This window comes from Osmerus eperlanus, chromosome 22 (genome assembly GCF_963692335.1).
Source record: "Osmerus eperlanus chromosome 22, fOsmEpe2.1, whole genome shotgun sequence".
In the NCBI taxonomy this organism is placed as follows: Eukaryota; Metazoa; Chordata; class Actinopteri; order Osmeriformes; family Osmeridae; genus Osmerus; species Osmerus eperlanus.
Genome location: NC_085039.1, coordinates 8,749,563 through 8,762,750, shown reverse-complemented (window position 1 = coordinate 8,762,750; position 13,188 = coordinate 8,749,563). Strand labels below are relative to the sequence as shown.

Sequence of the window (13,188 nt, the reverse complement as noted above, 5' to 3'; positions counted from 1 at the left end):
ACCACAAACACTGAAGACCACCTGTTGATACAGTGGAAGAATCGTGTCCATGCTGTGCTTAGATCTTTCATTTACAGAACCTTTAACCATTAACATTTTAAAAAACTATATAGTACCACATTATAATTGAAGGGTATTATAACATTAACAATTAAAGATATTGGGAACAATAATTCAATCAACAACACTCAAGCTATCAAAGAATACCATTTAATACTTTCATGTAAAATGAGTTTACAATACAAATATACCATCATTATTTATATGTAAAAAACATACACTATGTATTGGCACGACATGATTACATTCCATATGATGCAATGAATAAATACATTGATTCTGAAGGAGAAAACAAGAAGGTATCGAGCCAGTAAGAGGTGCATAATATTTTGATAAACGGAGCATGTAATTATGACACAAAATGGTTGTTATGACAATGAAACCCTGTTGTCTTTGGCCCACTTCCTCAGAGCCCTGATGATGTACTCCACCTGGGGGTTCCCCGTGCTGCGTAGCAGGGGCAGTACCTCCTTCAGGGTCTCCCTATGGACCACACCACAGAGATTAGCACCAAGGAACATAGACAGAAGTAAACATGAGAGGTCATGTATGTCACACAGGGGCACAGGGAACAGCTCAACTACTGCATAGTGGCACAGTACTTCCATGTATTGTGATAACTTAACTCTTTATATCAGGATATATCCCCATATTATGTAGGAGTTGCTCTCTGTGCTCTTGTGTATGACATATGACCTCTTCCTTTTGACTGTCTCCTTAAGTGGGCCCAGGAAACCATACAATGGTTTTGTGATTAACAACAAGCGGAAAACGTTGATGAGCAGCACACGCAGGGAACAGAAACCTACTTGGACTCTCTGCCTGCCAGAATGAGCTGGAAGATTCCCACACAGGCCCCTCTCTTGCCTTCCCAGTAGTTGGAACCGGGATCGAGTTTCTCCAGAGCGTCGAAGGCCTTGGCTGCATAGTAGAACTGGCCCATCTGAGACCAAAGACAAAGACGATGCTGTGTCACAGTGAGCGGATACGCTGCCATTCTGCTGCCATGGTATACACGGGAAGGAGCATAATAATGGGACTGAGCGTAAAGTCGGGGGGAGTACAGCGGATTTAACCCAGACCTAGTCTAAGAGTCAAATAAATTAAGAACACATATTAAAAGGTTAGGGTTAGAAAATTATGCCACCATTCCACACATCTCAGTATTTTGTCAGTAATCTCAGTCAAATTGTATTGTGGTTGCAACAGTAAATCAAATCTAGTCTGGTTCGGCGGGGGAGGTTTGTTTGTGTACCACCTTGTAGCACTCGTTGGCTATGAGTTGTAAGAGACTGAAGGACTCTGAGGAAGTACCCATCTTCAGATACAGCTCCCAGGCTAGACGCCCTTTCTGATTCATGATGTCTGAGAGAGAGAGAGAGAGAGAGAGAGAGAGAGAGAGAGAGAGAGAGAGAGAGAGAGAGACTACATTTTAAACAATAGTAAACATTTCAGGTAACACTTTTCCACACAGGAAAAAAAATGTTCGGATGTGAAATTGAAGAGTGATACAAGAGCTGTGTGCACATACAGCAACGTGCTAGCCAGCTCAGGTAAACGTAGTCACTCTTGATCTTCTCACTCTCAATCAACTGAAATATCTAAAAGAGGGACAAAACAAAAACACCCATCGCAAAGTTAATATATTCATGCTCCCACAGATTTGGACATCTGTGCAGAGAGATAGTGTTGTTTACAAACGTAAATGTCAACTGGAATACCTCCTCTGCTTCTTTGTAGTTGCCCAAGGCAGCCTTGGCCTGGGCGTAGTTGAAATTGAACGTTTCCTCGTTGTAAAAGTAACTCTGTGAAATTGTACACAAGACATTTGTTTCACTTTCACTCAAATCCTCAACATCCTACCACAGTTTCACATCAGATCGGACTGACGTTTGCCATGCGGATGTGGGGGAAAGCGGTGACGGTGTTGTTGTTGAGTAGTGCCTTGTAAACACACACGGTTCCTTGGCGTTAACCACTGTAATACACTTAGAACTTTGCACTTCCGGATCTTGATGATCTCCTAGACTGTCCTATATGCTGTTTTATACACCACTCCGGATAAAAAGCATCTGCTAAATGAATACATGCAAAAGATAAGAAAGAAATAAACGTCAGTTAGCGGTGTCGCGTAGACAGACGGACCTTGACTGAGTTGAGGTAGATCAACACGTCCTCAAACTGCCTCAGCAGGAAGAAGCAGGAGGCCATGCACTGTCTGCCTGGGATGGTGTCTGCACAGAGAACACACACGGCTCCATCAGGAACACATATGCTCCCACATTCTCTCACATCCGTATGCAGCGAAACGTGCTAACAAAGAAAATGTGGCATTTACCACATTCACTGGCAGAGCCTCCGACCAACTGGAAGAACTGTTGGGCAATTTTCAAATGATCCCGCTGTAACACAAGACACAGCAAGTATAGAGCAGATATATTCAATCTTCTTGGAACAGACAGAGAGATTAAGGGCAGACGTTTTAAATAGATACTCTAATAGCGCCAGCCATGTGGTTAAAATATGTTGTAACATAATGAGGGTTGGTTTTTTAAGGGTTGGTTTAAAAAAAAAAAAAAAAGATATCTACTCACAGATCCAATTTCTTGACCCAGTGCAGCATTCACTACTCCTTTTAAAATGTATTCCTAGAAGAAGAAAATGGGAAAATGGGAAAACAAAAGGATTTGGTAACAAACAGGCAATCTGTTGACAAGGAAGATTGCGACATCTGGATATGGCCCCAAATAGGGAATCTATGAGTCAGAGCACAACAAGAGAAAGACCTGTGGTGTGGTTGGCTCCAAGTCTTTTATAAGGTTGTAGGCCTCTTGAACGTCATCTGAAATATAGTCTAGGTTAGTCCACAGTTTAGGTCCTTGATGAGCCAGTGATGACACACACAACACCATCTTATGTAACCTGCAAATTATGTTACTGCGAATTTGTCTCTCTTCTCTCAATGTTGAATTTGAGATCCTTTGTTTTACAGTCTGCCAAGACTACACCCATGAAAGGGTTTGATGTTCCACTTACGGTATGGTGTTGCTTTTGCTCAACTGTACTATGCACTACTGGTTTATTTGCAAAGAGGCTATGTCTCTGACTCAAAATACTGTTAGAACTATGCACTTCTGATCCTTGATTTGCTGCTGAACTTTCTATTTGCACCATTTGTAAGTGGCTTTGGATGAAGGCATCTGCTAAATCAATAAAATCAAAAAATGTAAATGTAACCTATAGCCTTTCCATCCATGCGGCGGAAAAGGCTTTGCTGGGCAACTGACCCCCCCCCCCCCAACACAAATAATTAGCCTTTAGACATGGGTGGGTTTTGCTGTAGCATGGCTTCCAAGTCCCACCTTGTCGGAGGTAGTAGATGACCAGGTTTAGCCTGGCTTCAGATATGACATCTATCAGGGGGGGCAGCACCTGGAGAGCCCCCTCCCCTCCACGAAACACCACCTGGAGAGGAGACATACAAACACACCCTGAGGTATCCATAGCAGGGATGGGGATTATGGTTCACGGACAGATACAGAGCATATACAGACACACACACACACACACAGCAGTATTGGAGAAGCTTACCAGGTTATGCCTGATAAGCTCCTTAGCAAACTCAAAGGAGCAGGAGGAGATATCTATGAGGTTCTTTAACTCCGCCTGAAAGAACGACAGACAAGGTCATTAAACAAAAGAGGTTACGGTTAGGTCGAAATATGTCGTGGCGTCGGTGGGCGTTTTGCGTGTCATGGTGGCTTCACCTCTGCTGCCTTGCCGTTGTACAGTCTGAAGTGGTTGCAGGCCTTGAGGTTGAGGGCGATGGTGGACTCGGGGATGCTCTGCAGATACACCGCCAGGACCTCCTGGGACACATCGTAGTAGTCCAGCTTGTAGTAACACAGGGCGACGTACACATTCAGAGCAAGGAACTCCCTGCAGGTTTGTCAAAAAACAATACAAACATACAAAGATGTGTTACCAAATCCAGTTTCTCTGGTTGTAGCTTCATACTATTCTCTAGTTCCGGGTCAAACCCCCCTGTTGCTTTCCTGCTCTTTACTGCTACACACATATTTCAAGCGTGTGTGTGTGTGTGTGTGTGTGTGGTACAGCACCTGTTCTGCAGCAGGATACGTTTGTAGATGTCGATGGCCTCCTGGTAGTGGGAGCGCATGTAATGGATGGAGGCCAGGCTCAGCTGGTCCTCAGTCACGTCCTCCAGGTTCTGGTGGAAACTCATCAGCTTCTTCTCATCGTTGAACTGTGGATAGGGAAGAAGACGAGTTCTCTCTTTTTTTTTTTTACATGTTCGAGACCAGCAGCTCCATTCGCTAAATGGAATCCTCTGTATTGTTTCGGGGGAACTGCACGAGGATAGAAAGTGAAGAGAGTGGAGGACGGATTAAAACAAACAATATGTCTCTTTTCCCAACCTTGTGAGCCAAGTGGAAGAGGAGGCGGTTCTGAAGGGGACATTTTGGGGCTGTGGAACGGAGACAAAAAGTGCACATTTGGTCAACACAAACACACAGCTACAACCTATGTGGTTGGTGTGAAGATCCATTTAATACTACCTTTGGATGCAGCCTCCTCAGCCTCTCTGTAAAGCCCCAGGAAAAAGAGTGTACATGCCAGGAACACCCATACCTCCTCTGGACTGTCTGGACTGACAGTCAGGGACCTGTATTCCTGGCACAAAGATTTTGTGGCACTATTGGTACACTGAAACCACACATTTCACATATTCCCATTATACGATATTTACATGCAGGTGTGCACCCGTTCTGTCACAAACACAATGTATTACCTCCATAGCTCTCTTGTAATCACCCAAGTGAAAAGCACAGTAGCCAATCCACAGGTCTGCATGCTCCTCTCGCTCCCCAACATCACGCTGAAACTAGATGATCAGCTAATTCAGATGTGCTTTTTGGCATAACTTTTGGCATGACATAGGTCTATTTTGGCTTTAAAAAATGGTAAGGTGTTGGAGACTTCAACGTGTGTGCTAGTGAATAACGTACTTCTAACAAAGTCTGTGCTCCCAGGTAGTCCCTTTGGTTCAGGTAGTCTTCCACTCGGGGTATCTTCTTGCCCTTGTTTTTCTTTTTCTTCTCGCTGACAGTGATGGGAGCTGCGCCTCCAACAGCTGGTTTCACTCGGGACAGAATCTGAGACATGAAAACGAGACATTGCAACTAGGTACCACTACGCATAGCTACTAGCTTAGCAATCACAAGCTGATTTCAAACTAATCAGAACACTTACCATGATGGGACACTGATGTATTACTTTTCCATGTATATTAGGAGGGGTTTCACGAAGAGATTTTGAGATGCGATAATTAGCTACGTTTGTCTTGTTGGGCTAGTTTTAGCTCACCACCACCACTAGTTACAGTAGCTAGCTAGCGAAAGGTGTAGCTAGTGCAAGCTACAGTATGGTGTTAGCTGACAAACTTGTTGGCTAGCCCCATGTCAAACTGGTCTACTGTAGCTGGTTATCCTTTAAAAAAAGCATTTAACGTAAAGTGACGGACTACCTGTCTGATACACCAAACGTTAGCAGGCTAGGTCGCTGGGTAAACTAGCTAGTTAGCTATTGTAGCTACAAGGTAACTTGTTTAGTGGATTACTACAGCTATGTGGGTGTGAGCTACTGTTGCTAAGCAACCAATCACCAAGTAGCTATCTATTGTATTGGATACAATACGTGTTGGCGTTAGATCAATCCTACCCTTAAATTTACATGAACGCACCCTCGTAATGCGTTTTCTTAAAAAAAATATTCTCTTAAAAAAAACACGAACAGACTAATACCTAGTGAATCAAAATTGGTCATGGTATTGCTGTCTCTGCCCCAGTGGCCTAATGGATAAGGCACTGGCCTCCTAAGCCAGGGATTGTGGGTTCGAGTCCCATCTGGGGTGGTTGTGTTTTCCCAGTTATATATTGTGACATTTATTTGATTAAATAATGCATTTAATTGAGCAATACAACATTAATATCTGCACCATCCCAGATCACTCCTAAATTAAATGGACAGACACTCAATAACAATTAACCAAGTTTATTGACTAATGCTCATAGCACTGCTTTATTCTTGTGTGAAGGACAGCATTTACGGCCAATCAGAAGAGGCACCGCCCCACTCAGACGTCTGGGCAGTAGGGGCAGCAGACCAATCCTCAGTGGCGGTCTGGGCGCTCCAATCCTCTGTAGGACAAAAAAAAAAAGTGTTAGGCTAGCCACACTTGAAGATTAAGCCTGATTTGCACCTGCACCATTTTATTGCTCCCGATCAGTCAAAGCCTCCCCAATCTCAAACTGTAAATATTAAACGTGCCTTTACAGAACATGGAGGGGCAGTCAGAACATTCACTTAGAATCACCAACGTGACTTACCAGAGAACCCTTCAGTGGCAGCTGGGGCCTTCGCAGGGGCACCTGGAGAGACGATAAACCCGTCAGAACACGGACATGTTGCACAAACAGAAAAACATGGCAACCCAAACACATGTTTCCCAAACATGGCTATAACGTCATGGTCAGGGGGCCTTACCCTCGCCAGCAGCAGGGAACGGCTGGATGGGCACAGAAGGGACCGGGACACCCTCGGACCAGTCGGCCACCTCGGGCTGGGCGAAGTCGGCCTGGGGAGCGGTCCACTCGCCCTGGAACTCCTCCTTCCCCACGGCCTTCTCAGCCGCAGCTTGCTCCTCCTTCTCAATCTGAAACCCGGACGAAGAAGTGGTCAGATTCTGGACTAAAGTCAGGGATCCCACAGCCTTGTATTTGACCCTCCTAAACGCAGGCATTTTCTATTTTTTATTCATGGCGAATTGTACCATCACTGATTGAGATTGTACAGTACAAGATAAAGACTGCCACCTCACCCACCAGTGATGGCGTGCTCACTTTTCCCTTCTACGACAACTTAGCCAGCCACTGACCAGGCAAAGCAAGTGCTTTTTTGAAGGGGAATGGGGTCAAAGCTCCCCCTATTGATCAAAGCCCTTGTAAGGGCAGGCGTGTATGGTGAGTGTACGAGCGATGCACAGCGTAGTATATTGACGTTACCTCCTCAGGGTCCCTGTAGAAGTACAGGTCAGGCATAACTTCCCAGGGATGCTCCCTGGAGATGGTGCCCCTCATCCTCAGCACCTCCCTGGACAGCATCCACCACATCAGACCCACAGAGTGGTGACCCTGTAACAGACAACCAAAGGTTATCAATTGCCAAATCAAATCAAATCGAGTTCCGAGCCTTTGGAAGAAATTATTTTTGGTCTTTAAAAAGATGTAGGTATGAATGTGTTGCCAGGACAACTGCATGGTATACCACAGGACTAGCTAGACAATGCCATGCAGTGTGAGAATACTGGCCAAACCATGTGGCCCTAAAGGGAATGTGCCATGTCATGATAAATGTAGCTTTTGTCAGTGCAAGTAAACAGATTTAGTGAGCTTAAATGTTTCCCTGTAATTGACTACTGCCTGGAACTGGGATGGTACTTAAATTGAAGGAATTTAGGCTAGTGGAAAAGACGCATTCAAAACTCATAATAAGCCCTCACATGAGTCTTAGGAATAGCCGTTTCCCATTGGTAAAAAAGAACCATGCTTCCAACTGACAGAAGTAGGTTATTCATGTGGCTCAGGTCACTATCAAACGCCAGTCATGGGGCATGGGCCCTCATGGTGTTAGCGAAAACCCGGCCAGGTCACTATGGCACACTTCCGACACTTGAACACCAACTGACCTTGGTGCCAAGTTTTAATAGAGTGCTTTTTTTCACAACACACATTCCAAAAGTAATGAGAAACATGACCCACACATTTGCACAACAGCCGACCCCCATCCAAACAGTTGTCTGAATCTGTACCTTGTTGTTGCAAGGGATGGCAATGTCCACGTATCTCAGCGGGGAGTCCGTGTTGCACAGGGCGATGGTGGGGATGTTGACGTAGGAAGCCTCCGTCAGAGGCTGGTGGTCGGCACGGGGGTCCGTGACGATCAGGAGGCGGGGCTCCCGGAAAGCCGCCTGAATCTGATTGGTGAAGGTACCAGGGGTGAAGCGGCCATGGAAGGTGGTGGAGCCAGTGGCCGAGGCAAACTTCAGCACAGCCCTCTGAAGACCAGGGACAAGGAGCAGGAGGTTAGGGGCCATGGTTGAGCACACCAACCATGCGGTTCTATCCATGGTCACAGGATCTACAAGCAGTCTGTCCCCTAACAGTTAGCTGTGCATTAATAGTTGGATAATGTGGCTCAGGTCACTATCAAACCCCAGTCATGGGGCATGTGCCCTCATGGTGTTAGCGAAAACCCGGCCAGGTCACTTTGGCACACTTCCGACACCTGAACACCAACTGACCTTGGTGCCAAGTTTTAATAGAGTGCTGTAAACCTATACAAATACTTAACCCGTAATGCTTGGTTACCATTTTCACCGCAAACAACTTTAAAAGCGTGTATGCCACATGGAACCGTTTAATCACATCGTAAATGCCATTTATTGCTGCCGGTGAGGGTGGGCGGGGATCAAGTACATACATCATACCTGTCCAGTGTTCCTGGAAGAGATGACACAGACGTCAGCTGGGTTCTCGATGGCCACGATGGCGCGGGCAGCCAGCAGCAGCTTCTCCCATGTCTTCTTCAGGTTGATGATGTACACGCCTGAGACAGAAGACACCAAATACTCAATTTTCTACAGACCCTTCAATAACAGACCCACAGCCAGTAATAAATGGCATGTTTACAAACTAGATCAGTTTCAAATGGAGCAGCAGAGGGCAAATGTTTGAGACCTAGGTTGGAAGTTTTCCAAGGATCATTGACATCAACTGGACGCATTTTTAAGTTTAGATCAAGAACTCACCGTCACACTTCCTCTTGTACACGTAGTGCTCCATCTGGAAGTCCATATTGGTACCTCCCAGATGCGTTCCTGCTGCCAGGAACTTGAGCACATCCTCCTCCTTCATCTGCAGCACATCCAGACCTCCGGACATCGTGACCACTTTCCCTAAGTTACGAGTTTAGTGGGAGAGCTGGAGGAGATAGAAACGCGGGTGAGCATTACGTCTTTATGATTGAACATTCAGAGAGACTTAGCCAGCCGTTTTTAATGTGGCTCAGGTCACTATCAAACGCCAGTCATGGGGCATGTGCCCTCATGGTGTTAGCGAAAACCCGGCCAGGTCACTATAGCACACTTCCGACACCACAACACCGATTGGCTTCAGTGTCAGGTTTTAATAGCGTGCTGTTCAAACCGCAGCTACACATTTTTTATAAAACGAAATGCTTTACATTCAGAAGAGGAAAGTATTCATAAATGCTAGCTCAAAATTACATTAAGTCCAGAAGCTAAGCTAGAGGTTTCTGGTTTAGCTAGGTTGGTAGCTAAGCTAGCCATCATTCTGCGTGGTTGATTTTCGGCCTATTTGACTAACGTGAAATTAGACTTAGTTAAGGCAGCTATATCACTAATACTAGCAGTTGCGGTACAAATGTTCATTGGGGTAAGTATCATAGTGGAATTGACTATTTCCGCTATTGTTTAAATAACAAAATTACAAATATTTCTCTCACCACGAGACAACGCCGTATGGAGTTCTGTACCTTACGGTAAAAGAGGGCGGTCAAAGGAAATGACGTCCTTTTTATACTGTAATATCCTCCAATCGCTTTTCATTTCCTCTTTCGTAAATTACTTTGAGGTAAAAGCAGTTTAAAAAATAGTCACTAGATGGCAAACAAGTAGTTAGAGTTTAGGCATGATTAAATCGACGGCACGGGAACTGTCACAAATGTCCCTTTTGTTCCAACTTCAGACTTCTTCTCGCTAGACCACGATTAAAAGGCTACAGACTTGACATTTAAAACAGTTTGACCACTTGGGATGCAGTTTGTACTGGCTACTCTCTGTATTAAACTAAGGACATAATACCACATAGGATCCATAAACTGTTCATTCATGATGTCATCCATAGAGATGCAAATATGTTCCTACATTTGAATAGTAGTGATAAAAGGGATTTTAGAAATCCTGCACTGCCTTTAGAGGAGAGGATTAGTTCCAAGCTACCTAAGATATGAGACACATTCCGGAGAGAGCGACAGAGAATAGAGGGAAAGCAGGGAGTCTCAACCATACAATCTGAAACCCCATTAAAATGATTCAAAGTCTACTGATAACACCTTACTTTGATATGTTATCTCAGTTTTCAGCCAGTTAGAGCCTCTCTTACTCTCTCTCTCTTGCTCTGTGCAACAGTTTCCTTGTCATGGATTGACAGAAGCCTATGCGATACATTTCTGTCAAAATATACTGTCTGGCATTGACATTCATCTAGTTTGACTGCAGTAAGGTAAAACTGTCAGAAGTTAAATGTATTATCTGAAGTCACAGAAAAAAGACACTACCAATTGTGAAGGTTTTACTTTGACAGATATGACGTGGGATTAAACTGCATATATAATCCGTGCCCCTGAGTGATCAGACTGACAGGTTGTCTGACCCTATGACTGGCTTTGTCCATGTCAGCATGGGCCCCTCAGTGACCCAGTCAATGCCGGGGTCTGTTCCAGGCATGCTCTACATTTACAGTCAGCTCTGGGGCTGTCCAGAGATGCCCGTCTCACCACGGTGACGTGAGGACCACTGTGTTTCGAGCACAGGGGATTCAGCTGTCACTTTGTGTTTAGGCAACATTAAGGTGATGTGTGCAGGAAAGAGAAATGTAGTTTGAAACCTCAAAACACTTTTAAGACTTCCCTTGACAGACACTCCATCTAACCGAAACCCTACATATCCTATTGTCAAGATTAAAGATGAGAACAGCTGTACATTTTTCTTTAAAAAAAAGGAAAATTTATTCACATAAACAGGCACAACGTTGGTCTGAGCAACCACAAGCACGGACAAAATATCTCCAATACCAATGACCAAATATAGTCACAATATCACATGTAGGACAATACTGATGGCTGCTAATAATTGTTATCAGCAAGGCAAACATGTACACGTCTCCAGTTACGGCACACAGCACAGTTTGGTAAGAAGTTTGTGTTACAATACTGCAAAAAAAGACACCAGGGCTGTTGGAAACTTCTAAAACAGACAAGCACTCCACCCCTCACACCCCACCAGCCTTCACATATTAATGAATGTGCGTCTATTGCTAAAGTGCGTTTCCACTCCCATTCGAGAGTTCTATCCAGGACTTGCAGTCAAAAGGGTATTGTATCTAACCAGCATCCTTAACTAACACCAGCTTGTAGAATTGTGGAATTGTATTGGCAAACAGATTTGAAGTCATGAACCCTCTCCTACCCAAAACAACTCTTATCCATGAAGCGCTAGTTTCTGAGAAGCCATGTCCACATTTCCAGTTCCTAGATATTTTCAAAGCAGACAAATGTGTATAATACAATAGCTTCTTTGAAGTCATCACATTTCTTTGACATCACAATGTGATCCAAGTTAAAAAGATATGGGTTCAGTCTGTTGCAATTAAAGTATTGTCGATGCTGAAATGAGTATTTACATTAACTACAAAAGGCCGACCAATTACACAGCTGTCCAACATCGACATGGATTCTTCCACTCACATTAGTCGCCTGTTCAACATTCATGCTGAGATGCCTCTGCAGGTTTGCTGTGATGGCAACATGCTTTATTATTTATCTAAACCTATCCCAGAATGGCTTCGATTTGCATTTCTAGATTAGACTGCCTATCTTTTCTAGAAAGGAAAGCACATTGGGCTTTACAACTGCACCTTTAGTGTGTAGAATTTACTACCGTAAGGTTGATATGAGGCCAGTTTAGCTTAGCATAGTTGTGTAATGATGGCTCTACTGTGGCCTTCAGTCACAACACACTGCACTGTGCGTCATATTGATTGTCCAAGCTTAAAGATAAATTGTTTATCAGCAGGTCAATAAATAAATCCTTTAATTAGCTGACAAGTCACTACACTTGGTGTGCTCATCGTGTGTAGTCAGCTGACCGCTCGCTGAGGTAACCTAATGAGTCGCCTTGTTGTTTCGGCTGTTTCTCAACGCCACCTGGTTACGGTTAGGCTATCAACACACTGGCAATGCCAGTGACAGGGTCTTCAGTGATTTATGCAGTACTCAGACGTCTGAGTACCACAGAGGTCAGAGAGATAGGAGTGAGAGAGAGAGATAGGAGTGAGAGAGATTGGAGAGAGATAGGAGAGATAGGGAGAGAGATAGATAAGAGACAAATAAGAGAGACAGGAGTGAGATATAGGAGCGAGAGATAGGAGTGAGAGATAGGAGTGAGAGATAGGAGTGAGAGATATGAGGGAGACATATGAGTGAGACACATGAGTGAGACATATGAGTGATACACAGGAGTGAGAGACATGAGTGAGACACATGAGTGAGACACATGAGTGATACACAGGAGTGAGAGATACGAGTGAGACATAGGAGTGAGAGAGGGGGGGGTCAGTTGACTTCACAGCAGAAGGGGAATGTCACTTAAGGTCTGTGTTGACACAAGTGCGAGGGTTCACATCAAACATCCACACTCACACAAGTACGGACGCACACTTAAAAACACACGCCGGCCATGTCCATCGAGAGTCCGTTCACCTTTTCCTGCCATCTATCGGGAGCGTTTCAGAAGTCACTTAGTCTCTCAGAGAGAGAGAAGAAAAAAAGAAAGGTTTCACCTACACCTCCTTCCCCTCCCTACATCCTCATGCACAGGATATTAAGTGAACCACGGTCCGTCTATCAGTTCACGTTCTGGCTCTACTTGTTCCTCCTCTTCCTCCCCCTCCTCTTCCTCAGGACTTGAGGCCCATGCGCGCCATCAGCTGCTCGTAGACGGTCCACGCCATGGCGGCCATCAGCGTCCGCCTCAGAGAGCGAGGCACCGCCCCCCGGAAGAACCCTTTCAGGCCTTTCTCCTGCGGAAGAGAGGAAAGAGCGAGGAGAGAGAGAGATGGTGAGTAGCTAGCTAGCCTTTTAGAAGTGGCTTTACGAGTAGTGTCAATGAGTGAGCTGGCAGAATACTGGTTTATAGTAGTGAATCACTGGGATTAGAGCACGGTGTGAGCACCCTCCATGACATGG

The 13,188-nt window shown here is 44.8% G+C and overlaps 3 protein-coding genes and 4 non-coding genes across 9 annotated transcripts in view; 1 reads left to right on the top strand and 6 right to left on the bottom strand.

The window, feature by feature from the left end:
• Window positions 1-190: 190 nt before the first annotated feature.
• ift56 (intraflagellar transport 56) lies at window positions 191-5,701 on the bottom strand. The gene is made up of 18 exons (XM_062448382.1): window positions 5,335-5,701; window positions 5,091-5,237; window positions 4,874-4,966; window positions 4,641-4,755; window positions 4,500-4,549; window positions 4,182-4,327; window positions 3,828-3,999; window positions 3,652-3,726; window positions 3,423-3,525; window positions 2,847-2,902; window positions 2,655-2,708; window positions 2,399-2,462; window positions 2,206-2,294; window positions 1,782-1,865; window positions 1,592-1,661; window positions 1,319-1,425; window positions 870-1,003; window positions 191-543 (listed from the first exon to the last, which is right to left on the bottom strand). The coding sequence occupies exons 1-18, from the start codon at window positions 5,335-5,337 to the stop codon at window positions 429-431; spliced, it is 1,677 nt and encodes a 558-aa protein (XP_062304366.1). The 5' UTR covers window positions 5,338-5,701; the 3' UTR covers window positions 191-428.
• Window positions 5,702-5,922: 221 nt separating this feature from the next.
• trnar-ccu (transfer RNA arginine (anticodon CCU)) lies at window positions 5,923-5,995 on the top strand. Its single transcript has one exon. It is a non-coding gene; the product is annotated as a tRNA-Arg (tRNA).
• Window positions 5,996-6,119: 124 nt separating this feature from the next.
• LOC134008857 (small ribosomal subunit protein uS2) lies at window positions 6,120-9,787 on the bottom strand. Its single transcript, XM_062448425.1, has 8 exons — window positions 9,667-9,787; window positions 8,951-9,122; window positions 8,630-8,748; window positions 7,952-8,197; window positions 7,146-7,274; window positions 6,628-6,796; window positions 6,471-6,512; window positions 6,120-6,281 (listed from the first exon to the last, which is right to left on the bottom strand). The coding sequence occupies exons 2-8, from the start codon at window positions 9,081-9,083 to the stop codon at window positions 6,187-6,189; spliced, it is 933 nt and encodes a 310-aa protein (XP_062304409.1). The 5' UTR covers window positions 9,084-9,122; window positions 9,667-9,787; the 3' UTR covers window positions 6,120-6,186.
• Window positions 7,714-7,857, bottom strand: LOC134009240 (small nucleolar RNA SNORA62/SNORA6 family). Its single transcript, XR_009928231.1, has one exon. It is a non-coding gene; the product is annotated as a small nucleolar RNA SNORA62/SNORA6 family (small nucleolar RNA).
• LOC134009241 (small nucleolar RNA SNORA62/SNORA6 family) lies at window positions 8,329-8,472 on the bottom strand. The gene has a single exon (XR_009928232.1). It is a non-coding gene; the product is annotated as a small nucleolar RNA SNORA62/SNORA6 family (small nucleolar RNA).
• LOC134009242 (small nucleolar RNA SNORA62/SNORA6 family) lies at window positions 9,198-9,341 on the bottom strand. The gene has a single exon (XR_009928233.1). It is a non-coding gene; the product is annotated as a small nucleolar RNA SNORA62/SNORA6 family (small nucleolar RNA).
• Window positions 9,788-10,924: 1,137 nt separating the features above from the next.
• The window catches only part of slc25a38b (solute carrier family 25 member 38b), a 9,059-nt gene continuing 6,795 nt past the window's right edge, over window positions 10,925-13,188 (bottom strand). For all 3 annotated transcript variants that reach the window (XM_062448439.1, XM_062448440.1, XM_062448438.1), the window contains one exon: window positions 10,925-13,022. In XM_062448439.1, the coding sequence (XP_062304423.1) occupies window positions 12,900-13,022 (123 nt within the window). In that variant the 3' untranslated portion in view covers window positions 10,925-12,899. The remainder of the gene's footprint in view (window positions 13,023-13,188) is intronic.